Here is a 24,954-nt window from a genome sequence, read left to right as displayed (position 1 = left end):
TGTTTTTGCTGAGTGTAGAGTTCTAGGTTGGCAGCCTTCCACCTGCACCCTTTGAGGGTTCCTTCCACTGTCCTTTGACTTCCATAGACTCTTTTCAGAAATGTGCTGTCATCTGACTCGAGCAGCTGATTTGTTGTCCCTCGACTCCAGTTCCTTTTATTGTTTTTTTGCTTGTTGCTTGTTTTTTTGGGGGGGAGGGGGGTGCAGAGGGTTATGTTGATGTCCATATTATAGAATATTTTTTAGTTAGTAAACTTTGCTTTTGGAAGAGTTTATGGAAAAACCAAGAAGATGGTATAGAGCTCCCATCTTATTTCCCCCACCCCACAGTTTTGCCTAATATTTACATCCTGCATTAGTGTGGTATAAAGGTCACAGTTAATGAACCAATATCGATACATTATCATTAATTAAAGTCCATCGGTTACATTAAGGTTTACTCTTTGTATTGTAGAGCTCTTCGGGTTTTGACAAACGCATGGCGTCACGTGTCCGCCATTACAGTATCATACGCAGAAATGCATGTATGACTGCTTCCGTTTTCTGGAAGAGTTTAAGCAATTTCTTGCTTAAACATTTGGTAGAATTCACCAGGGAAACCATATGGGTCTGGTGCTTTCTTTTTAGGAAGGTTATTAAGTATTAATTTGATTTCTTTCATAGACACAGGCCTACTCAGATTTTCTATTTCTCCTCTTGTGAATTTTGATAGTTTGCGTCTTTCAAGGTATTGGTCCACTTCATCTAAGTTTTAAAATTTCTGGGTATAGCATTGTTGATAATGCTGCTGTATTCTTTTTTACATCCATGGGACTAATAGTGATAACCCCCCTCTCATTTCTGATACTAGGAATTTGTGTCTTCTCTCTTTTTTTCTTGGTCAGCCTGCTTAGAGGTTTATCATTTTTGCTACCTTTTCAAAGAACATGTGTTTGGTTTTGTTTGTTTTCTCAATTGATTTCCTGTTTCCAGTTTCATTGATGTTTTTGTTCTTATTTTTATTATGATTTTCTTCTGCTTGCTTAAGGTTTATATTGCTCTTCTTTTAAGTTTCCTAAGATGGAAGCTTAGATGATTGATTTTAGATTTTCTTTTCTAAATATGAATTTAAGGCTATAAATTTCCCTCTAAGTGCTGCTTTTCCTACATCCCACAAATCTTGATAAGTTGTGTTTTCATTTTCATTCTGTTAAAAATATTGTTAAATTTCTCTTAAGACTTCTTCTTTGATTTGTGTGTTATTTAGAAGTGTTGTTTAATCTCCACCTGTTTCGGGACTGTCTAGCCATCTTTCTGTTACCAGTTTCTAGTTTAATTCCAATATGCTCCGAGAGCTTACCTTGCTTGATCTGTGTTCTTTGAAATGTGTTGAGATGTGTTTTGTGTCCTAGAATGTGGTCTATCTTGGTGAATGTTCGTGTGACTTGAGAACAATGTGTATCTTGCTGTTGTTGGATGAAATATTTTATCAGTGTCAGACCCAGTTAGTTGATTGATGGTGCTGTTTGGTTCAGCTGTGTCCTCCCTGATTTCCTGACTGCTGGATCTGTCAGTTACTGATAGAGGGGTGTGGAGGTCTCCAGCTATGCCAGGTGGATACACCTCTTTCTCCTTGCAGTTTTGTCAGTTTTGCCTCATGTAATTTGACCCCCTGTTGTTAGGCACATGTGTGTTAAGCATTATGTCTTCCTGGGAGTATTGACCCCTTTGTCCTTGTGTAACGCCCCTCTTTATCCCTGATAGCTTTCTTTGTCCTGAAGTCTGCTGTGCCTGAGATTACTAAGGACTGCCGCCTTCTTTCTTTTGATTGAGGTTAGCATGGCATATCTTTATCCCTTAACTTTTAAGTCTATCTGTGTTTTTATATTTAATGTGGGTATTTTATAGACAACATAATGGGATGTTGTTTCTTAAACCGTTGTGACAGTATCTTTTAATTGGCGTGTTTAGATCATTCACACGTGATGTCATAGCTGGTGTCTCTTGTTCAGTATCTCTGGGGTCTGTTGCTCTTTTCTATTTGGACACTTGTTCATTGTTTCTTTTTTATCTTCCCCTCTTGATCTGCCTTGTTTGGTGTTAACTGAGCATTTTATATGATTTCAGTTCTTCTCTCTTAGCTCATGAATTATACTTCCTAAATAATTCTTTTTAATGACTGCCCTGGAGTTTGAAATACACATTTCAAAGTAAGTGCACTTTGAAATCACACTGTACCGTTTCACAGTTTAGTGCAGTCACCTTATGACCGTCTTCCCAAGTCCTCCCTCGTGTCCTGTATAGTAGCGCTGTCCTTCGTTGCACGCACGCAGATGCTGCAGGCACCCAATGCATCATTGCTGCTGTTGCTTTGAGCGGTTATCCATTAGATCAGTTATGACTAAGAAAAGTAAAAAATTCTGTTTCACCTTCAATTATTCCTTCTCTGAATCTCTTCCTTTCTTTATGTAGATCTGACTTTCTGGCCTCTGTCATTTTGCTTCTCTCTCAAGAATGCCTTTTAATATTTTTAGGGCAGGTGCACCAGCAACAAACCCCCCTCTCTCTTTGTTTTTTTTTTTGGTCTGAGAAAATCTTTATTTTTTACTCTTGAAGGGTAATTTCACTAGATACAGAATTCTAGGATGGTGGGTTTTTTCTTTCAACACTTATAATTTTCCCTTGCATGGTTTCTGGCATCTTTTGGATTTCTCTGTCTTTGACTTTCTGAAGTTTGAATATGATATGATATGCTCTGGTGTGGCACGTCGCCTCTGGCCGCTGTCCTGTCGGCGCTGGGCAGCACCCGAGGAAGCAGGGCCTCTGACCCTGCGAACCTGCAGCCGTCGGCTGGAGTTCACGTCTCCCAGCGCAGGGAGGCGAAGGCCCAGGCGGAGGTGGCCCAGGGAGTCCTGGCAGCCCAGGTCCCTGCCCCGCTCAGGGTCTCGGGCAGGGGCTCGTGTCTGTAGTGCAGGGGCTTTGGGTCCGGCTCATCCCACGGCATCGGGGTGGGAAGGGTGCAGGTGGAGGCAGACGGAGGAGAAGCATCTCGAGTGCCAGCCCTCGGCCCTGCCAGTGTGCGGGCTGCGTGCAGCTCACGGTCTTCTGGACGTGGCGCCTTTTCCCACGTCCTTTCTCCTTTCTTCTTTCTTCAACCTCTTCTCTCCTGATAACCTGACGTTCAGAGCAGCTGTCGGGGAAATTACAGGCCATGTCCTGGTCCAGTGTTGGGGCAGAAATGCCAGTGTCCCCAGGCATCGTGTCCTTGACTTGACCTGTGGGGCTGCAGAGGTGGGGCCCGGGTCCCCAGAACCAGCCAGGGTCAAGAGGCGGCAGTGGAGGCCCTTCAGGCCTCCTTGCAGGGGGCTGCGCCATGAGCAGAGGTGTCCTGGAGAGGGCGGCAGGATTAGGGGCTGCGACCAGAGGCGTGAGAGTGGAGGGGTAGCCGCAGGGCGGGGCGGGGCCGTGGGTGGACATCGTCTTCCCGGCCAGCGCCGTCAGCCGTCCCTGGGGAGGGGAATGGGCGGGGTGCAGCCCGCTGGGCTCTTGGTCGTCCGGCTCCAGGAGGCTGCCCAGCCAGGCTGTGGTTCTTCTCTTCCGAGCTGCCCTTGCAGCTCCCCTCCTTCGCGGGGTCCCTTCTTTTCTTCCGGAATTGCTTCCGCATCAGTGAACACAGAGCGAGAAAGTGAATTTCATCCTTCTCGAGTGCTGTGGGTTTTCCAGAACGTGTCAGGTGGTTTGAGCGCCCCGTTTGCTGGTGTCTGTAGCCTCAGAGGGTGGCCGCCTCTCCTGCCTCTTGTTGTCTTTAGATGGAGTTGAAGTCGCGTCGGTTCCTTCGCCTCCGCAGCCCCTGGGGGTGGCCTCCTTCCCACGGGAGCCCCGTCGGCTGGTGCCCAGGCAGTGTGGGCGGGAGGGGCACCCGCTCCCGAGCACAGAGCTGCCCTGGGTTGGTGGGGAGCGTCCCCTGTGGGCTCGATGCCCTTGGATCCCTTTGCTCCGCTGTGCCAGCCCCGTGCTGTGAGCAGTCTGGTCGTGTTAACAGGAGTGGGAGGCTAGGGGGGAGGCCCCCAGGTCCTGGGGCCTGGTCCCCATGGGTTGCCGTGTGGTAGGAGCACCAGGGTGTGCTGGGGTCTCAGACCAGTGGCCGCTGGCCTTGCCCGTGGGCTTCAGCTCTTGTGGTTTCGCCTTCCAGCCGCTCAGAGGGGCAGGCGTGAGGAAACCACAGCCGCACCGGCTGTCTCGTCCCAGAGCTGGTCGCCGGCACCGGCTCCTGGCGACCCCAGGCTGGGAGCCCTGCCTGATGCAGTTTTGAAAAGCACACGGGATGACACACGTGACGGCTTGTGGCCTGTACAGTGCTGTGCCTGTGAGCGAGCTGCCACACCTGCCTGGGCTCAAGGGTACTGAAACCATCACTTGGCGGAAGGAAAAGCTGACGTGTTTGGGCCAGTGAGCCTGGGGCGGGATGAGGGGGGAGGGAGGAGAGAGGCGGGCATTGGGAAGTGGAGGTACCAGCCGTGGGCCCGTCCTCCCTCCTCCTGTGGTCCTCACGGCTGTACGAGGCCGTCCCTAGCCCTTCTCTCCGCAGGCACTGTTTCGTGTTTATCAAGTAATCTTTGTTCATCTTTCAGCCCCTCCCTCGGGTGGTCATGCCCCCATTTTGCGTGAGAAGGGCAAGTTCAGAGAGGTTAAGTCGCCTGCCAGGGGTTGCACAGCTGGTTTGTGGTGGAGTCAGGATTTGAGCCTGGGTTTGTCCAACCCAGACACACCTGACACTGGGACCCCTCGGTGCTCATCACGGCTCTCAGGGGACCCCAGGAGGTGGAGGCACAGCCCACCTCTGCACTGCCCACTCGTTTGGGAAGCAAGCGGCCAGGATTGGGCCCAGCAACGCGGCTCGCGGAGGCCGGCTTCCACCCTCCCGCGCAGCCTCCCGCGCAGCAGCTCCCCGTTTCTGCCTCCACCCACTGTGTTTCTTTCGGTGACTCCGTGTGAGTGGAGAGGCCATTGGAACGGGACTCTGTAGCTGTCTAGGGTCATGAATTTCATTTGCTTATTAAAACACGACGGTGTTGTGGGATGAGTGGGGTCGGGTAGGGGTGCTAGACTTGTTGAGGGCTCGTGGTGGCAGAAGGGCTGGGTTGGAAGGGCCCCCGTGGAGCCCTGCAGGTGGGCGGAGGGCTGAGCGGTCGGCCAGGAGGGTGAACTGGGCAGCAGCTCTGGCCGGGAGGTGGGCTTGTGACGGTGAAAACACACAGGTATGCCCCCCCTACCACCAGGAGGGCCCGGAAGTGGGGCCCCTGACGCTGTGGGCGCCACAGCCCCGGCCTCTGGGCTCGCGCACTGGGATCGGCAGGACCTCGTCTCCGATGCGGTTTCCGCCCCCGAGGAGTGGGCTCGAGAATCCCCGGGCAATGCCTGCCTCGCCGGGTGGGGGACTTCCGAAGCCGGGGCGCGGTGGGCCTCGGGAGGGGCCGGCCTCTCCGTGTCCTGCGCGCTGTCTGCCCTGGGCGCCAGAGAAGAACTAGATGAAGTGGGGGTGGGAGCAGCAGTGACCGCACCGCTGCCGCTGCCCTTGCAGCCCTAGTGGGCGCCAGACGTGCCAAAGCCCCGCGTGCCCAGTGCTCTGCTGGGACTTCAGCCACCCCGAGAGGTTCCTTGTGCTTTTCGTTTCACAGGCCTGAGGTCACACAGCTGGTCTTCGTGAACCCGGGTTGGGGCCCAGCGGGCCGGGGTGCTCGCGCCTTCCTGGGCCCTCGACTCATGCCCCCTCCTCCTCCCTCACTGGCGCTCCCTTGGGGTGCCAGCTTCCTTCAGGGTCTGAGCTGTCGCCTGGGCATCCTCCTTGGGCCCCGTGCCTGCCCTGGGCCGTGGCCCTCCTCACCGCAGGCCCTGGGGGCTGTGGTCAGCATCCTCGTCCTCAGGGCCCACAGCCCTTCTCTCCCCTGCCCGCTCCCACCCCAAGGCCCTGCCCGCTGCCACCCCAAGGCCCGGGCTTACAGCTCTGATGGGCCTGCATCAGGCAGCACCTCGCACACAGCCGGCGGGGGCAGGCCCGTCCTGTGTCGCAGCGGTGTGTGCTTCCGCCCGCACGTGCTTCTTCAGCCTCTGCGTGGGGCGCGTGCGTGTTTCTCCACCCCTGGGTGCCCGTCAGCATGTTGGGGGCTGCGCGGCGAAGCTCAGCCGCACGTGGAGGACCAGCTGGGGTTCACGGTGGTCATCACCACCGCTGCTCCCTCCCACGAGGCCATGCCGGGTGGAGCGCCCTTCCCCAGAGGTGCCCACCGGGAAGCCCAGATGCTTCCTAAAGCGTCCGGGGCCTCTGCGTCTGCGGCCCCCCCCCGGGGCCCCCGGGGTCTGCCGTGGCCCCCTCACTGTCTGCGCACCCTCTCCAGCGCCCAGGAGCTGCGGGCCTGGTCCTTGGGCCGTCCTGAGGCCTGCATCTCACCCCTGCCCCCCTTGCCCTACCCCCACGCCCCCTGCCCGCTGAGCCCGCTCTCGCCCAGGGCAGTGAGAGGAGGATGAAGGAGGGGAGGCAGGCGGGAGCTTTCCAGGGTAGCAGGGTTCTGGGCAGCTTGTTGCTCCCAGCACTCCCGGGAGGCCCCGCACGCCAGCGGGGCTCTTCTGCTGGTGGCCTTAGGGGCCATTAGAGACAGAAGCATTGAGAAATGCTCTCTGCCTGCTCCCTTCAGGTGAACAGGAAGTTGGGGGGCTTGGCCTGTGAAGGTTTATCTCACACGTGCGTGTGCACGTGCGTGCACGTGCGTTCTTAGAGCTCCACCTCTGCGTGTTCTTGCCTCTCCGACTCATTCTCCCACCTGCCTGGATTTTCGCATCCTCCTCGTGCCCCCAGAACATTGTTCTCTGTGTCCACGGCTTTGCCTGTCCACCCAGAGCTGTCGGATTCCGGAGTCGTAGGACCCTTTCCTCTGCCTGCAGAGGGGGCTGATCTGAATGAAACCACGTGGGCAGAGGGTCTTGCCTCCCTGCTAATAAGCCGTAGCCTTTCAGGAGAGGATTCCCCCCTCCCCCCCCCCACCCGTCACTGGTTTCCCCTTCAGCCTAGAGCTGGCCAGGCCTGGGAGACCTGGGGCTTGAGTTGTAGAAGGAAAGACGGACGGTGATGGCGGTGAGCAGAGCTGTGCGTGGTGAGGTGCGCTAGGCCGCGTGGCCGGCGGGGACGGGCCTGAAGGACGAGAGGGCCAGACGTGTCCCGGGGGAGAAATCTCCAGACTGAGGGGTCAGCAAAGCAGAGGCCTGAGGTGAGGGAGGGTCAGCATCTTGGCACTTCGGGAATCCGTCCCCAGGGAGCCGAAGGGCCGGGTGGGCCCCCGGAACCTGCGTCCCTAACCAGCCCCACCCAGGTAACTAGCTGCTGGCGGGGGAGGGGGGCGGAGATGCGTTCCTGTGGACGGAGTTGGCAGCATCCGCTGACAGGTTAGAGGGAGGGGTCCTTGCTCAGACTCCGTACCCATCCCCTCTGTATCCCCCAGCTTGCGTCCACCTGCACGCCCCGCTTCTGCCCCCGCCCATTCCCTAGCCCAGCCTTCCCCCGGGCAGGACTCTCAGTGCCCACCGGGACCTCCCGCCCCCTCCTGCAGACGCCTGCTGAGTGCACGCTCGGGCTGCCGGGCTGGGCCCGGGGCTGTAGAGTTTGGCTGCCGCCTGGTTATTGGCTGGCCTGTGCCCATCCTCCCTGTGGGGCTTGGACAAGTGACTTTGCACCTCTGCCCCCGTTTTCTTTCCAGGAAACAGTGGCCTGGACTTGATCTGAGAGGCTTCCAAGCTCTATATGACTTACTTTCTCCACCGCTTCTCAGCACCACTGAGGCTCTCCACTCCCTTCATGTACATTAAAGAAGAAAGCGTTGGTTTCATCTCTGCCATCCTCAGATTCTGGGTTCTTATTGGGAATATTCCAGAACTTGCAGAGACCACATCGCCTTGGTACTGCCCTGGTTCCCACTCGCAAGCCTGCAGAGCTCTGAGCCGGTCATGGAGAAGGGGCAGGGAGACGGTGACGGGTAGCGAGGGTCTGGAGCTGTGTGTCCTGGCGTCCTCTTGGCACCCTCCCGAGCCAGCCCAGAGGCATTGCAAGGCTGGGCTCTTGAGCTGCCTACGCGGAGCGGCCCCGGCCTTGTCCCCGAGTTGGGCATTGGCGCGAGCTCCGGGTAGACGCCAGGAGCGCCATCCGCAGGATGTGTGCAGACCCTCTGCCGCCCAGCCAGGCCTGGTCATCCCCCCTTGCTTTCTCCATCTGGTCCTTGAGGCCTGTGTACAGGAGGGTCGGTACGTATCACCCCAAACGCTTCGTCTGTCAGGGAGTGTGGGGCTGTCAGGGCCAGCCTGTCAGTCACAGACCGGAGCTCTGAAGCTGGGGCTGGCAGGGTCGGAGCAGGGTCACGGCCGCTGCCTTTGCTGCCAGTCGCGGCCTCCGCTCTCCCGCACCCCGCTGGGCACTGCAGGCTGGGCCTGGGGGTCGAGGGCAACTTCCATCACTGCCCCCTCCCCCGCGTCCTCAGTCCATTTCTCCCTGCGCGATGCTGTGACCACGCTCTTTGGGTTGCGCTGATCACGTGACAAGCAAGTGTGCCGGGACAGCCGGGGCTGTGGTGTCCCCAGGGAGAAGCACCCAGGGGAGCCCCGTCCTGTCTGTACCTGGAGGCGTCTGCGCAGCTCCTCAGCTCAGGCTGGGTGCCTGTTTGTTCAGGGATTAGTCCCCACGCTTGTTCAAGTGAAAACGAAGGGCCCTTCACCACAAGTGGAATCTGTCATTAAAAAGTCGTTATCAGATCAAACCAGCCCAGTTCTGCTGCTTCATGACTAAATGGCAAAACGATTTCCTTAGAAGGTACAAACAGCAAACTTTCCATTTTATATCTTCCTCTTTGCTAGCCTGGAGACGTAATGGAAGAGAACCGTAGTGGGAGGCAGCATTTTGGAGATTTATTGGTCAATAAAGGTGACAATTACAGCTTGTTTATGAAAGGAAGCTCCTCCCCGGCCCCTGCGTGGCATCGATGCTCTGGTAATAATAACTGTGTAACCAGCTCGAAACCATAAAAGTCAATGGGAAGATACAGGATTTCAATAAAATTATGACACTCGATAAACCTTCCTGTTGGAAACAAATTTTCCACGGATGTGTGACCAGTTCCAGTTGGATTTGTAACTTTAATTTCTCACTTATTGAATTTTTTGTCATCAACTAATGATGAGGTCCGTGCTGGGGCGATGGCCCAGCCAGAGGCCCGGGAGCGCAGGAAACCGCTGAACTCGGCGGGTGGGGGCCGATGGGCTCCTGCGGGAGAAGAGGGGACCCTGTGAGCCCCCAGTCTTCACCAGTCTCACCTGAGAAGGAGGGGCCTGGGCAGACTGCGGGGGCAGCAGCGGTGCTTAGGGTGGAGCAGCAGTTGGGGCAGGTCTCTGCCCGGACAGTCGGGCCTCAGTTCACGGAAGCAGCGGCCGAGAGCACGGGGCAGAGGGTCCGAGAACATGCCTCGGAGTCGCTGCTGGTGTGGCTGGCCCTGTGGCTCGCCCGGGACGCGGTGCCCTGGCGGGTGTGTGGGCTGCGAGGGGCGCCGGCTGGGGTGCAGAGCGAGGCTGCACGAGCTTCTCCAGCTGCTGCACCGGGCATGCCTGCGGGAGGGGCTGCGCCCTGGAGTCCAAACGTGGAGGTCTGTTTGCCGGTGTGGATGAGAGGGCTGCTGTCACCACGTGAGCCTCGTGGCTCACAGGCCGGCGGCTGGCTGCTTGGTCCAGGAGGGCATCAGTCATCCCGGCCGGCCTGTGCAGTGTGCTGATGACCCACCCCGCTGATCAGGGAGGAGGCTCAGGTGGACGAAAGCGCTGGCCTCGGGTTGCCCGGAGCAGAGCTGGGACCCGGACGTGGTCTCGTGGGAGCCACCTTTGCTTCCTGGGCTGTGCTGGCCCAGGCTAGGCCACTGAGCTCCCCAGTGTGGCCCGCACACCAGCAACGTCGCCTGTTAGAAAGGCAGACTCTCAGGCCCCACCTCAGACCTGCTGAATCTGAAAGGAGGTTTCACAGGACCCGGGAGATGCGCAAGATGGGAGGTTTGAGAAGCCGCGCTCTCGTTAAGCCTGGCTGTCTGCAGGGGACCTGATTTTGTCTAACTGTGCAGCCTGTGTGGGCCTCCTCGGCCGCAGCCGGGAGACATGGGGGCAGGAGGAGGGCAGGTGCCAGCCTTCAGCTCGTGCTGCAGCCTGCTAGGAGCGAGGTCTCCTCCCTGCATCCTTGGGGGCTGGATCCAGAAGAGACTGGCCCATGGTTCCAGGCCCACAGTGGGGGAGGGGAGCCTCCTTTCCCCGGCTGCCAGGGTGGCTCCGTTCCTGGTCTTGGGGACAGCCTCGGTCTCTGAGGGCCTCCCCTGCTGTTCTCCCTTCGCCAGCATCTCAGGAAGGGGTCTTCCCGTGTGGCTCAGGAGGCGCCGCCCGTCTCTCCCAGGGCTCGTGCCGTTGGCCATCGTTTCCAGTAGGGTACCACTGGGTGGGGACTCCTGTGTGGCTCTAAGCGGTGGTCTCAGCGCTGTGTGGTCCGTGTGCCCCACGAAACCTGAGCTGCATCTTTACATGGAGGAGGGGTGCCGGGCGTGGCTGGTGCACGGTGACGCCCAGGACCGTGGCCTCTGGCACCCCATGGGCTCGGGGGTGTGGTGGGGAGGAGCTTGCCGAGGCCAGAGCTGGTGCCGCGGGGGTCCTGGGGCCTGTCAGAGCGCTCTGGGAGGACTCCTCGGCCCTGCTGGACACCTGCCGCCTCCCTGCTTAGAGGGACCTCTCCTTACCCACCGAATCTTCTGCTTAGACCCTGGCTCTGAGTGTTGCTGGGTCAAAGGCCAGGTCAGAAGTCACGGGAGCGGGGTTACTCCAACCCACTTGCCGGCGGACCCCACTGGTGTGTCCCTTGGTCTGTTTGCTGGGACTCAGGAGGTCACACTGACCCAGAGCACTGGCCCAGACCTTCTGCCCAGCTGGGGGACACTGCAGACTCGGGGAGGGAGGGGTGCCGACCCTGATGGAGGCAGCCCCCGCCCTCTGCTGGCCCCCGCAGGTCAGACGGTGCAGCTCGAGGATGGGCCCCAGGCTCACCGGGCACTGGCCAAGCAGGTCTGCGGCTTCAGAGCAGCCAGGGCCCGTCTCGGCCTTGGTGGGCTCTGTCGGGCTAAGTGGCCAGCTCGAGCTCTTCAAGGAGCCACCCAGGGGGCCCCACCTGGCAGCCTGCCCCTCGAACTTGACCCCAAGCCCACCACGCTGCTCCTGTCTCCCTCACGCCCCTCGCCCGCACGGGCCTGACCTCTTGCCCTCTGTGCCCACAGGAGCGGGACGGCATGCGCGCCATCCTGGGGTCCTACGACAGTGAGCTGACCCCGGCCGAGTACTCGCCCCAGCTGACCCGCCGCATGCGCGAGGCCGAGGACATGGTGCAGAAGGTGCACGCGCACAGCTCGGAGATGGAGGTGAGTGGCCCAGCGTCCGTGTGCGCTCCGCGGGGGGGGGGGCGCTGCGGACGCTGTTGCGTGCAGACCTCAGTCCTGCTGGGGAGGGCCGCCTCCAGCCCCCGCAAGCACAGCCTTGTCGGTGCAGGCGCTTCCATGCCGTTTTTACCGCCACACATTTGCTCCCCGTGAGACACTAGTGAAGAGGGATTCGCGGGGAAGGCTCCCCCCGGCGCTTTTTACGTTACGAGGTCCTTCCTGTCTGGCACCGCGTGTGCTCCAGTTCATTACGAGGTTGGCAGTTCTGGCACCTCCAATGCCATATGTTGAGGCTTTTTGCATGTTGGAGATGAGGGGCTGTCAGTGACCTCGGAACTCGTTGAGCAGCGTGGTCACCGTGCCTTACCCTGCCCGAGGCGGCGGCTTGGGGACAGCCCCGCCCCTGGCATCTGGCGGACGGGCACCGGGTTCCTTTGGCTCCCTGTCTCCCCTTGAGTCCTGCCTGCAGGGAGCTGACTTGTCCCGGTTTGCCTGGGGCTGTCCTGGTTTTGGTAGCGAAAGTGCCTGACCCCTTCTTCCCTTCCTGTGGTCAGCAGTGCAGTGGAGCGGTCACTCAGCCTTCCTTTCCAGCTCCCAGACTTACGGGAGAATTCGGGGGGGTGGACATCACCGGCTCTGCCAGCGTCACTGCCATGGCTGTTCCTCTCCATCGTCATCATCGCCACAGGGGCTCACGTGGCCAGTCCAGGCGCTGGGCGGGAGGCACCAGACAGAGGAGGGGCAGAGGAATGGCCTCCCAGCCCTGGCAGCCGCCCCGCCCTGTCCACGCTGGGACTCCCGTCCCTGCCCTGTACTCTCCGGACACGGGTGCTGATGGCCTCCTGCCCTCCACCCAGGCCGCACCGACCCTGGATCTGTGTTAGGACGGAAGACCTGAGATCCCCATCTTTGAGTCTGGGGGTTACCCTGGGACCAGCCTCAGTGTTCTGGACTCAGGCTCTGCTCGCCATCCCAGCGAGGCCATCCACTGGGGGGGCGGTTCTTGCTCTCCACATGTCCTGCACATGTCCTCCCTGTAGGTGAGGGAGCCCCCCAAGTCCCTGCCCCTTGAATTCCCCCCAAGAGCCCCGCCTGGGCCTGAGCTGCTGTCGTGGAAAGGGTCAAGCACAGAGGGGCTGCAGCAGGGCATTCCTGGGCCAGGCCAACCGGGCACTGTCCCCTGGCCTTTTTGGAGTGTGTGCAGGCAGCTGAAGAAAGGCTGACTGACTCCAGGTGTTGGAAACACCCATCGCCTTTGGAAAGTGGAGGTCGTGGTTGGATTCGTTGTGCCCTGTGGGTCAGGCCTGGGTCTGCTCCTGCTGAGGGCTGTACGCCTCCCGGTCTCCACCAGGTGGCAGCAGACAAAGCCAGCCGGTCCTGCTCCCTGGTTCAGGCCCCCAGCAGGGTGGGATGTGGACTGTACTGAGGGACCCCGGACAGGGCAGGGGCTCCTCCTCAGCCTTGGTTCTTTTTTCTGCACATCACCGAGACCTCTTCTTGTCTCCTTCCAGCCCTCTGGGAACCTGTACTGGGACAAGGATGTCCTTCCCCCTCCCTCCTGCTTCCTTCCTCCCCAGCCGTCCGCTGACCTGATCTGTACCAGGCCCCGCCAAGCATAGGCCCCCAGGAGCCCCCCGCCCAATTAGGAGCCACTGGGAACTGGAGCTGTGTGGCTCTGGGTGGGCCCCGAGCTGCGGGAGCTTGGCTGGGAGAAGCTGCCTCCGTGGGGGGCTGGGGGAGCCAGCTGCCCGGTGCAGTATGAGGATGAGGGGTCCTGGCTGGGCTGGGCTGGCGGGATCCGCAGAGAGCCTCCTACAGGAAGGACCCTGCGCCCGAGTTCACGTTCAAGCTGGCGCTGCTGGAGAAGAGGGGCCTTTGCCGTCAGGCCTGGCTCTAGGGTTAGGACTGAGTGTGGAGTAAGAGGGAGCGTGTGGGACTCCGGCCTTCCAGGGAGCTCTGCCCTCGTTCTCTTGCCGGTGGTGCACACTGTCCTCTTAGAGATCGGACCGCTCACGGCCACCTCGCTGTGCACCCGAGGAGAGAGGGCCGGGGCCGGGGCTCCAGGACCCGAGGGGTTTCTCCCAGCACTCGGTAGCGGCACAGAAGTGACAGGTGCGGGGAGACACGTACACGGCAGAAGGCTTTTCTCTAGTGTCCGGAGGGTGGGAGGGAGTATGGTGTAGAAGGGGAGAAATTGGGGAAATGGGAAACATTGGGCAAATTGGGGAATATTCGCCTCATTCCTGAGCGTTGCAGCCAGCGGCCCCGTCACCCCATCAGCGAGCTCCCTGGATTCGCCCAGCCGGGCCATCAGGGGGCCGCCCCACGGTAGTGTCTCAGCTGTTCTCACGTGGGCCCGGAGGGGGGCTCCCCGAGCACCTTGGAGGGTGTGCTGCCCTGACGGGGGCGCCCACCTCCCATCAGCGCCTGCCTCCAGCCCCCGCTGGCCCTGGGATCCCCCGGGGGAGGGGCGGGGGTTCTTGTGGGGGGCCCTCTGGTGGCCGCTGGCGGCTCCCCTGGACTGGGTCTCATCCCAGGAGGAGGACTGGGTTAGGGAGAATGTGACCCCAACATGAGGAACTAAGCCCATTAGTGAAGAACAGGAAGGGGTTCAGGAAGGGGGCTGGCGGGGGTGGGGCGAGGTCTTGGATTCAGGAAAGAGCTGGGAGGAGCCCAGGGCGAAGTGGGTGTGAAGGCGGTGCCCTCTGTGCCCAGAACCGCGAGGCTGGTGATGGGCCGTGTGGAGGGAGCCCTGCAAGTGCTCTGCCCCCCGCCCCCCGTCCTCACTCCACAAGGCCCCGTAGGCGTGCTCCTTTAAGGCAAGTCACAAAACCCGGGTGCTGGCCTGACCTGCCTTCAGTCCCAGCAGTTTCCTGGTAGAGCTGAGGGCTTCTGTGCAGCTCCGGGTGGGGTGCTGGGTAAGGGGGGAGGAGCGGGCGGATGCTTTCTCTGCATGCACGTGAGGCTCTGGGGCAGCCTGGGGGTCCCCGGCCCAGACCCGCTTCCCATCTCCAGCCTGGCCCCTTTGCAGGGGGGCACCCAGGCTCTCTGAACCCTGTCTCACCCCTCTGAGGCCCTGAGCAGCCAGGGAGAGGCCTGCGGCTCAGGAGGCTGGAGCCTGGACGCTGGGGTTTGGGCAGGACAGGCCCCTGTGCTGTCCCTTGTGGGTCTGCTCCTACGGCCTCAAGAGAGGGGACAGGCTCAGAGGCGCCTGGCTTTGACCTCACCCTCCAGGTCAGAGTGGCCCCGTGCCGGAGCCGAGCCGTGCAGGGCGGAGCTGGTGTCCTTCGGGCAGTTTTCCTCTTCTTGTTCTATTAAACAGTAACATTTCACGTCTCAGAGTCTCGGAGAACGACCCGCACTTGGAGCCTCTGGAAGCTGCTTCAAGCTGCCTGGCAGAAGTTTATTAGTTGAGCATCACGTATTGACAGATGGTAGGAAGTTATGTAACTTTACAGAACCCGTTTGTTAAGGGTTCCTCAGAGCCTCCAGGCGACCCATCCGTCCTCAGGCTGTGATGCAAGCACCGTTTGGGGGCACATGGCAGCGCAGGCGAGAGCAGAGCACTGCTCGCAGCCCCACGGTCCCCGTTTTGTTCCGCTGTCTTGGGGGACCGCCGGGAGCAGCCAGGTGCGTGCAGGGAAGACGTCCCCACAGCCCCCGGGCCTGACGGTGTAGACGGATTAGTGTCCCTCACCCGCCTGAGAGAGCACTGCCTGGGCGTCAGGGTCGGGGCGCCCTGGGCTCTGGGTGCCTGGTGGAGGTGAGGGCCCCTCTCCCCGCCCCTCCCCCGCCACACCCTTCTTTCTCCCTCCAGCCTTCTTCCCTTTCCTTCCGTATTTCTTTCTGTTCTCTCTTTGTGTCTGTCTGTTTCTGTCTTTGCCCTGCTCTGTCCTCTCACCTCCACTGCCCCCTTCTCCTTGGCCTCTCTCCACCTCCTCGCTCACCCCCAAGCTCCTGTTGCTTTTCACGCAGAGATCAGCAGGCGTTGTCTGTAAAGGGCCAGACAGTGAGTGCTGTGGGCCGTGTGGCCACGTGGTCTTGATCACAGCCCCTCAGCTCTGCGGCTGTATAGCTCAGGAGCAGCCGTGGGCCGTCAGTAGATGGTGGGTGTGGCTCTGTGCCAGTGAAACTTTACAGATAAAACCGGTGGTGGGCTGGATTTGTGGGCAGGCTGTAGTTGCCAGCCCCCTCTTCTAGCTCCTCTTGTCTGGGACCCCGAGACCCTGCTGCTTGACGTGAGAGCTGCCGCGCCTGCCCCATGGGACCTGGCCAGCCCCTGGTGTGCCCACGGCAGGCGCCCTCTCACAGGTACAGGGGGCGTGCTGCTCCGTCGGCCCGACCTTTCACTTGCTGGAGAAGGAGCGGGACCCACAGATGTGGGCACAGGGAATTTGAAAAATGCATCCACTTCTTAGAGAGGCATTACATTTCACCCGTTTAGCTTAATCAGTCAGTTCTAATGGGAAACATGCTTTGATTCTAGCAAAAACATCTCAGTACCCCCAAGCGGAAGTGTTGAGATCGGGAGGATCCCAGCAGCCCGACTCTGGTGCCGTTTTGCACGGGTTTTACTTATTCCATCTAATAAAGCGGCTGCAGAAGTCGGTAGCATGTGTCATGAATCCTCCTCTGTCGACAGGGCTATAAATATGCGGCTCATGCCACCTTGATTCAAGATATCAGCCTGGTGTGGTTTTCTAATTTATTTAATTAAACCAGATTATGGTGCTGCTGGCTGCTGCATGGAGGTCTGTGGAAGGTCCCAGCTTCAGAGTGCAGCAGTGATTTCCAACTCCCAGCCTAGGAGGAGGTGGGCGCGACACTGCTCCCTCTCCCTCGCTCCTCCCGGACTTCTGTGAGGGCGCACGTCACAGCCTTTCTGTCGCCGTCCCCTGGCCGTGGGGGGCTTGGCTTCAGGAAGAACAGCAGCTTTTGAACCCTACATTGTTCACCAGATCCAGATTTTTTTCTTCCTTGTGAAAGTGTTTAGTGCTCCCCTTATATAAGGATCTTGAGATGACTCTCCTGTAAAAAAGCACAGATGAAACAAACTGGAAAATCTTGAGACAGAGTTACAAGATGAGCAACGTGCTAAATAAATGGAAAACAGAAGGCAGGCAAACAGGGAGAAAATGATACCAGAGACCCGGGCTCTGGGAATCCTCTGCGGTTGGACACGGATCTGACGTGCAGAGGCCACAGGCAGCGGGCGAGGGCCATGTTCTATTTTTAGTTTTTTGAGTCCCCTCCGTACTCTTTCCCGTAGTGGCTGCACCAGCTTACGTTCGCACCATCAGTGCACAACACATTCTTCAGCACTTGCTGTCTGTTGTCATTTTGATAATACCCATCCTAACAGGTGTGAGGTGATATCTCTGTGGTTGTGATTTGTATTTCCCTGATGGTTAGTGATGTTGAGCATCTTTTCATTTACCTGTTGGCTGCTTTTATTCTTTGGAAAAACTTCTGTTCAGATCCTTTCACCATTTCTTAATTGGCTTTTGGGTTTTTTTAACCATTCAGTTGTATGAGTTCCTTATATATGTTGGATATTAACTCCTTGATGCATGGTTTGCAAATATTTTCTCCCATTCCATAGGTCACTTTTCATTTTGTTGTTGCCTTTGCTGTGCAGAAGCTTTTTAGTTTGTTTTTTTTCTATTTCTGTCAAAAATGCCAGTGGAATTTTGATAGAGATTACATGGAACCCGTAGCTTGCTTTGGGTAGTGCGGACAGTTGAACAGTATTAGTTCTTCCAGTCCCCGAACACAGGATGTCTTTCCATTTATCTGTCATTTCAGTGTCTGCTTTCAGTCTCTTTTGAGTATATGGATCTTTTATCTCCTCGGTTAAATTTATTCCTAAGTATTTTATTGTTCTTTGATGCTGTCGTAAATGGGACTGTTTAGTTTCTTGTTCGGATGGTTCATTATTAGCGTATAGAAATGCAACTTACTTTTGTATGTTGATTTTGTACACTGCAACTTTACTGAATTTGTTCATTAATTCTGACAGGGTTCCTGTGGAGTTTTTAGGATTTTCTATAAATAAGATCATAACATCTGCAGAGCGACAATTTTACTTCTTCCTTTCCTCTTTGGATGCCTTCTGTTTCTTTTTCTTGTCTGATTGCTCTGGCTAGGACTTCCAGTACTATGTTGAATATGAGTGGTGAGAGTGGGCATCCTTGCCTTGTTCCTGATTTTAGAAGAAAAGCTTTCAGCTTCTCACGGTTGAATATGACATTAGCTACGGGCTTTATTATGTTGAAGTACATTCCTTTGGTACCTAATTAATTTTTGTCATGAGAGGATATGAGTTTTGTCAGATGCTTTCTCTGCATCTCTTGAGATAATCGCGTTATCCTTCGTTGTGTTAATGTGTATCCCGTTGATTGATTTGTGCATGTTGAGCCATCCTTGCATTCCATGGATAAATCCCACGTGACCACGGTGTATGATCCTTTTAATGTGCTGTTGAATTCAGTTTGCTAGTATTTTGCTGAGGATTTTTGCGTCTGTGTTCATCAGGGATATTGGCCAGTGGGTGTTTTGGTTTTTGTCTTTTTTTTTTTTTTTTTTTTTCTCTTGTCTGACTTTGGTATCAGGGTAATGCTAGGCTTGTAAAATTAGTTTGGAAGTGTTCCCTTCTCTTCGATTTTTCTTGGAAGAGTTTGAAAAGGATTGGTATTAATACTTTTTTAAATGTTTGGTAAAGTTCACCAGTGAAGCCATGTGGTCCTGGGCCTTTCTTTGTAGGGAGGTTTTTGGTTTTCTTTTTTAACTGATTGATTTTTCTTACTCTTTACTGGTCTGTCCATATTTTCTGTTTTTTTAACGATTCATTCTTGATTGTTTGTATATTTCTAGGAGTTTATTTCTTTTAGGTTGTCCAGTTTCTTGGTGTATAATGTTGATCACAGTAGTTCTTGAATCTTTGTGTTTTTATGGTATCCTTGGTGATTTCATTTATGACTTTATTTATTTGAGCCTTATCTTTTTTCTTAATTAGTTTAGCTAAAGGTTTGTCAATTTTGCTTATCTTTAAAAAAAAACAACAACAAAACAGCTCCTAGTTTTGTTGATCTGTTCTGTTCGGGTCCGAGGGTGGTTGTGTCTCAGTCCACGTTCTGTGAGGGGCTAACAGCTGAAAACTGCTCCTTCACCTTGTGGCGCTCCCAGCCCAGGCCTCTGTTCCAGGTCACACGGCTGGAACGCAGAGATGTTGGGATTCATCTCTCTTGTCTGGCTTCACCCCTGCAGTGGCCTGAGTGGCCAGGAGGGCTCGTGAAGACAGATCTGCTGGGTCCTCCCCAGCTCTGGGGCGTGGGGGGCTGAAACGTTGCACTTCCCACAAGTCCCAGGGGTGTTGCAGCTGTGGTCCTAGGCCCATCACCTGCAGGGTAACCACACTAGCTGTTGAAGCCAGGACGGGGTCCAGGTCCGCTGTGGAAGTACCACCGTGGCCCTGTGAGCACCAGTGGGGCCTGGCGGGCTCCGGGTCTGGGAGAGGTATCGGCTGCTTCAGCTGCAGAGGTGGGTTCTGAGGGGTGAAGGCCTCCGTCCTGCAGGCTGCCCAGGAGCCAGGACTTCCCGGCAGAGCCTCGGCTCCAGGCCGAGCCGGCACGTGCGCTGCCTGCCTGCTTACGTGCCGACGTGCTCTGCGGCCATGGGAAGCGTGGCTCACTCCTGCCTTCAGGCTGACGTCCATGTGGGGAGGCGCCCTCTCTGCCCCTCAGGGCTGCTGCCAGGTGGAAGCGGTGTGTCTATGGGCCGTTGCCTGGACGGGCCCCTGTCAACCGGCCGGCTTCCTCGCCTCTTTTATCTTCCCACTTTGTCACAAGCCTGTGTGTGGAGTGGAGCCGAGAGGCAGGGGGCCTGAGACTCTGGTCTCGTTCTGTCCATGAGACCTGCAGCCTTGGGCTTTGCGGCCTCCCGTCCTGCCTGCACCCGGCTGCAGGGATGGCTTCTCCCCTGCGCCTGGGCTCCTGCGCTCCTGCGCTGGCGGGAGCTGGGCAGCAGTTCTCACTCAGAGATCAAAGTGGCCACGCGAGGTCTCAGTGCCCCCTTTGCCGTCACACGTGGTGCGTGGGCCGGGGGCTCGCGCCTGGGGTCTGGCAGGAGTGTGATGCCCCCGGACGGCCTGACGCAGCCCTGCGGTCACGGGTCCCCTCCCGCCTGCTCCGGGGTGTGCTGCCCCCGGGACGGCCGGTTCCCTTCCTCCTGTCCGCCCCCCCAGCCCCGCCATGTGCCTGCCCCCCCAGCTCCACTGCACCCAGCCTGGCCAGGGCGGGACGTAACGTGAGGGATGGTGCCTCCCCGAGGCTATTCCAGGAGGCCGTCCCTTCAGGAAGCGCCCGGCCTCGGTCACGCGAGCAGCCGTGAGGAGCGGCTGACGGTCAGTCTCTGACGCGGCCCACGGCCCCGCCAGCCCCCTGCTCCCTGGGGTCCTCGCTGCAGGCGGAGCCCCCCGTTGAAGGCTCGCCCCGCGGGGTCCCCGTCGTCACCGCCGCCTCAGGATCCTGAGTGCAGAGTGAGCACCAGGTGGGCGGCCGCCACGTCCTCGCTCTCCTCTCCCAGGTGAGACGACGGCCCAGGGCGGCGAGGGCTCAAGCGGGGTCCCCGGGGGTACGCGACGCCCACACCCAGTGCCGGGCGTCCGAGGGGTGCGTGTGGACCGCGGCTGCTCCGGTCCTCCGACACTGGGTGCTGTCGGCCTTTAATTTCCCGCGTGACTGGGCCGTGGAGCAGCTTCGCGGGCACGTCTTCCCCGGCGAGGCCTCCGCTCACACGGTCTCCCTCGTGTGCTCAGTCCTGCCGCTCCCGCCGGTTCCGCCGCGGCCCCAGGGGGCGGGGCTGGGGGCGGGGCTTTGAGCCGGCGCGGTGGGGGCCACGCCTCCCCTGTTTCCTTCCCTCAGATCCGAGCCCTGAGGGGGCGGGGCTGTGAGCCGGGCGGTGGGGGCCACGCCTCCCGTTTCCTTCCCTCAGATCCGAGCCCTGTGCTGCCTGCGTGTCGTGGAGGCCGGGAACCCACTGTTTCCGGGGTTTCGTCTGGTTTTCTGGCTGGTTCGGGAGGGAGGGTAAATCCAGCGCCCGTTGCTTCATCTTGTCCCCGTTGCGGCTCGACGACTGTGTCCCACCCCCGCTGTCCTGGTCCCCTCTTGAGGAGCGCTGTGGTTGGTCAGTGCCTCCTGCCTGCTGGACTGTGGCCCGGTCCCCGGCCTCTTACCAGGGGCGCTAAGACTGCAGCCCGAATCTCTCTCCCCTTCGGGCGGCAGGCTTGGGGCGGACTTGCCGAGTTATCACGTTCCTGCGGCCCCTCTTTCCAAACAGTGGGAATTCGGGGTCTCCCCCGGCAGCAGTGGATGTGGCAGAGGTGGGGGAGGGGTGGTCGCTTCGGCCCCAGGAGGAGAAAGCCCACTGACCCACTTTCTGTCTTGTCTTGAAGGCTCAGCTGTCACAGGCCCTGGAGGAGCTGGGAGGCCAGAAACAAAGAGCCGACATGGTGAGTCCCTGAGGCACACGCCTGGTTGGTGGCCCTTGTGGCCAAAGGGAAGCCCAGGGCCTGGGTACCTTAGCGCGTCGGGACCCGCCCTGCAGGCACAGGCGTGTGGCCCCCTGGCCGTGGCCCAGGCCACACACCCACCCCCTCCACCCCTGGCACAGACTGCGGGGCTCCCCCCGGCCGGCTCTGAGGTGGGGACGGCGGTGCATCTCCTGCTCAGGTCACAGCCACACGACACGCTGACCCCACGCTGACCCCACGGGCCCCGGAGCGTGTGCACGCTGAGCGCAGGGCTCTCCAGCCTCGCGTGGCTACTTTGTGGCACGTTTGTTTCTCTGCTGTCGCCGTGGGCTGACTGCTGATGTCAGATCACGTCCGCCCCGCCCTCCGTGCAGCCGGGGGAGCCCTTACCTGGGCGCGTGCAGACACGACCCCGGAGCCCTGGCTGGCGCCCCCGTGCCTGGAGGGTCCTTACCACCCACTGGGGGCCAGAGGGACTCGGCCTTCTGGCATCCTCATCCTGCACAAACCGTGAGCCGCTCTGGCCCTGGTCTGGGCGCTGAGGGGATGAAGCCCCGGGCACAGGAGGGCCACAGGTGTGGGGAGGGGAGGGGCATCTGCTCATGTCATCGGGTTGCTCTGCCCGGGCCACATGCCAGCCGGGTTGGGGGCACCCGGGAAGCTGCCGTGGGCACTGGGACTGGCGGCTGGAGTCGGGCTCCTGTCTCGGTGTCGGCGCCGCCCAGCCCCGCCTCTCGTGGGCATGCACAGTGGGGATGACCGCCGGGTGGAAGAGACACATCCTTGAATTTGCTCTGTCCACCGCTGCTGCGACCCTCAGTGTCGGGGGCTGGGTGAGGAATCGGGGGTGGGGTGGGATGGGAGGATCGGGGAGCGCGGGTTCGGGGGAAGCGTGGCGGTCTGAGAGGCAGTTGTACATTGGGCTGTGGGGGCTTTTGGGCGTCCGGAGTCCCCGAGTCAAGGCCGGGAAGCACCTGGGTGTTCCCGGTGGGTAGGTACCCAGCGAGCCAAGCCCTGCCTGGCGGCTCCAGTCCGAGGCATCTGTCCTGGGGGGCAGTTCCACTCAGAGTCAGAGAAGGACATGTGCAGCGAGGGACCCTAGGTCCCGTGTGTAAGGGCAGCCGTGAGAGGAGCCCAGGGCTTCCCGGTGATGGGATTTCATCAGTGAGCCTCTGAGAGCTGTTTCCTGGGGCAGCAGGGGCACGTCTGGGCCTGCGGAAGTCCTAGAGGTGGGAAGGCAGCCTGACTGCGTGCTGGCTGAGGGAGGGGGCACCTGGGGCAGCGAGCGCAGCTGCCTGGCCTCCAGACCCGGGGCGGGAGGGGGCGAGGGGGCTTGGGGGGAGCGTGCTTCCTTCTCGTCCACCGACTTTGCCGCCCGGGGTGGGGTGGGGTGGGGTGGGGTGTCCTTGAAGCCTGATGCTTCCTCTTGATGAGGTCCTGAGGACTCAGTGATCTGTGTCTCCTCTGTCGCCCCCTCGGTGCTGGCCTGAGTTGGCGTGTGCCCTCGGGCTGTGTTTCCGTGATGTGCACGAGGCAGGAGGAGGTGCGTGGGCATCTGATGCCCGAGGCCTCAAGGCTGAGAAGTGAGGATGCCTTGGAGCTGATGCCTCAGCCCTTCCCTGGCCCTGGGGCTTGTGGATAGGAGCCGGTGCCTCCCGCGCAAGAGGGAGGACAGACCCTGCTGCACTTGGCCACTGGCTCTGGCCCTCAGGCCAGGGTGGGCGCTGAGCTGGGGAGGCCGGGGCACCCCGAGGGCCGCAGGGCCGCAGGGCTGTGTGCCTTCCAGCCTGTGCTCTTTTTTAGTTTCAACCCGTATAGTTTCCGTCCCTTGTGTGAATCACCAGGGGCTTTGAAATCCTGACACCTGTTCCCTCCTCTAGACCGATTAAGTTAGAACTGGTCGGGGGGGGCCCAGGCAGGGGTGTCATTTCATGTCTTCCTGGGCAAGTCTGATGTCAGCCAGGGTGGAGAGCCTCCGGCAGGCCTGGTGTCCCCAGACTCGGCGCAGGCCACTGGGGGACCTTGGGGACTGTGCTCCATGGGGAGCTTCGGATGAAACGTGCCTTGTCCCAGTGGTACTGACCCTGCAGAGGCGGGCAGCAGTGCGGGGCCTGGCCTTGCCTGAGCTGACGGCCATGTGCGGAGATGAGGTGCCGGCGGCCTTCGTGTGCGCAAGCCAGGCGCTGTGGGCCCCTTACACTGGTTCTTTCTTGCTTGCTTTTGGGTCTGGGCTGTAGCTGTCTCCTCAGACAGGTTTTTAATCTCTGCCTTTTTTTTTTTTTGAACATCTTTATTGGAGTATAAATGCTTTACAATGGTGTGTTAGTTTCTGCTTTATAGCAAAGTGAATCAGCTGTACATATGCATATATACCCACATCTCCTCCCTCCCTCCCTCCCCGTCCCACCCCTCCAGGCGGTCACAGAGCACCCAGCTGACCTGCCTGTGCTGTGCGGCTGCTTCCCGCTAGCTGTCTGTTTTCCGCTCGGTAGTGTACGGACGTCCATGCCTCCCCCCACTTCGCCCAGCCCCCCCGCGTGTCCTCAAGTCCGTTCTCTGGGTCTGGTCTCTGCCTTTGATGGTCTCATCTTTAGCTCATTTCGTGTTATTTCACTTCCCCCTTCTTTTTCTGAGTTAAAGGGAAAATGAGAAACGGCGGTGCCCGGGGCCCAGGAGTGCAGGTGAGCCACACTCAGTCCAGGAGCTTGGGTGAGCCCCTGCTCTCCCTCCCGAACTGGTTCCAGGGGTGTCCTGCAGCCCCCGAGGAGATAAAGGCTAGGCAGGCTGGTGCAGGGGCTGGCAGCTAGAAGCCTGACAGGTCCGTAGTCAAGCCCTCGGGGAGTGAGATTACCCAGAAAATGCATTTGGTTAGGGGGAGGTTTCTGCTCTCGTGTAAACCCCTGAGGGGATGGAGAAGTAAGAAGTTGAAGAGGGGGACAGTGGCCCAGAGTGCACTGTGGGACCCGGGGGGGCGGGCCCAGTCACCCCTCCCACCCATTCCAGTGACAGCCTTGGTGCCACTGGGGGCGTCTCCGGTGCTGGGAGGGCAGGGCTTCTCTGGGTCTGGACGGTGAGAAGTCTGCATCCGGGGGCTGCTGACTGTAACCCCAGGCCCTCTGTCCAGGACAGCTGCGAACGGGGCCCCGGCTCCTGGAGCATCTCTCCCACCTGCAGCTGCTGACCTGCTGTTTGCTGGCCCAGAGTCAGTTCACTAGGTAGGAAAGGAGAGAGAAAAAAAGAAAAATTTAAGCATCCTTAGCTAATTGCAGATGACAAGACGAAGGCGGTCTGACTTTTTGTTGATAATTAGCAAACATAATTAGTAAGTGTGAGCACAGTTCATGTTTTTTTCTTTAAATGCAATTGATATCACAAGGAAAGACGTCCCTGGCTGTAGTTGTATCGTTGACACGCCTCACCCTAATTAGATCAGGCCGGCCATGGCTGCAGAAAGGAGTTTTTTTTTTTTTTTTTTGCGGTATGCGGGCCTCTCACTGTTGTGGCCTCTCCCGTTGCAGAGCACAGGCTCCGGACGCGACGCGCAGGCTCAGCGGCCATGGCTCACGGGCCCAGCTGCTCCGCGGCATGTGGGATCTTCCTGGACCGGGGCACAAACCCGTGTCCCCTGCATCAGCAGGCGGAGTCTCAGCCACTGCGCCACCAGGGAAGCCCAAAAGGATTTTTTTGACTCTTTTTTTTTTTTAACTAAACATGCTCTTTTTTCTTTTCTTTTTTTAATTAATTTATTTATGGCTGCGTTGGGTCTTCGTTGCTGCGCACGGGCTTTCTCTAGCTGTGGTGAGCGGGGGCTACTCTTGGTTGCCGTGCACGGGCTTCTCATTGCAGTGGCTTCTCTTGTTGCGGAGCACGGGCTCTAGGCACATGAACTTCCGTAGTTGTGGCTCACAGGCTCTAGGCACGTGGGCTCAATAGTTGTGGCTCACGGGCTCAGTA

At 58.7% G+C, this 24,954-nt stretch overlaps 1 protein-coding gene across 2 annotated transcripts in view; it reads left to right on the top strand.

The window, feature by feature from the left end:
* MAD1L1 (mitotic arrest deficient 1 like 1) overlaps positions 1–24,954 on the top strand; it is a 318,428-nt gene that overhangs the window by 176,029 nt on the left and 117,445 nt on the right. For both annotated transcript variants that reach the window (XM_082669805.1, XM_082669806.1), the window contains 2 exons: positions 11,313–11,453; positions 20,923–20,979. In XM_082669805.1, coding sequence (XP_082525931.1) covers positions 11,313–11,453; positions 20,923–20,979 — 198 coding nt within the window. The remainder of the gene's footprint in view (positions 1–11,312; positions 11,454–20,922; positions 20,980–24,954) is intronic.

This window comes from Grampus griseus, assembly GCF_964374135.1.
Source record: "Grampus griseus genome assembly, chromosome: 14".
In the NCBI taxonomy this organism is placed as follows: Eukaryota; Metazoa; Chordata; class Mammalia; order Artiodactyla; family Delphinidae; genus Grampus; species Grampus griseus.
The sequence above is the reverse complement of the archived record's forward strand: the minus strand, read 5'-3'. Positions and strand labels throughout refer to the sequence as shown.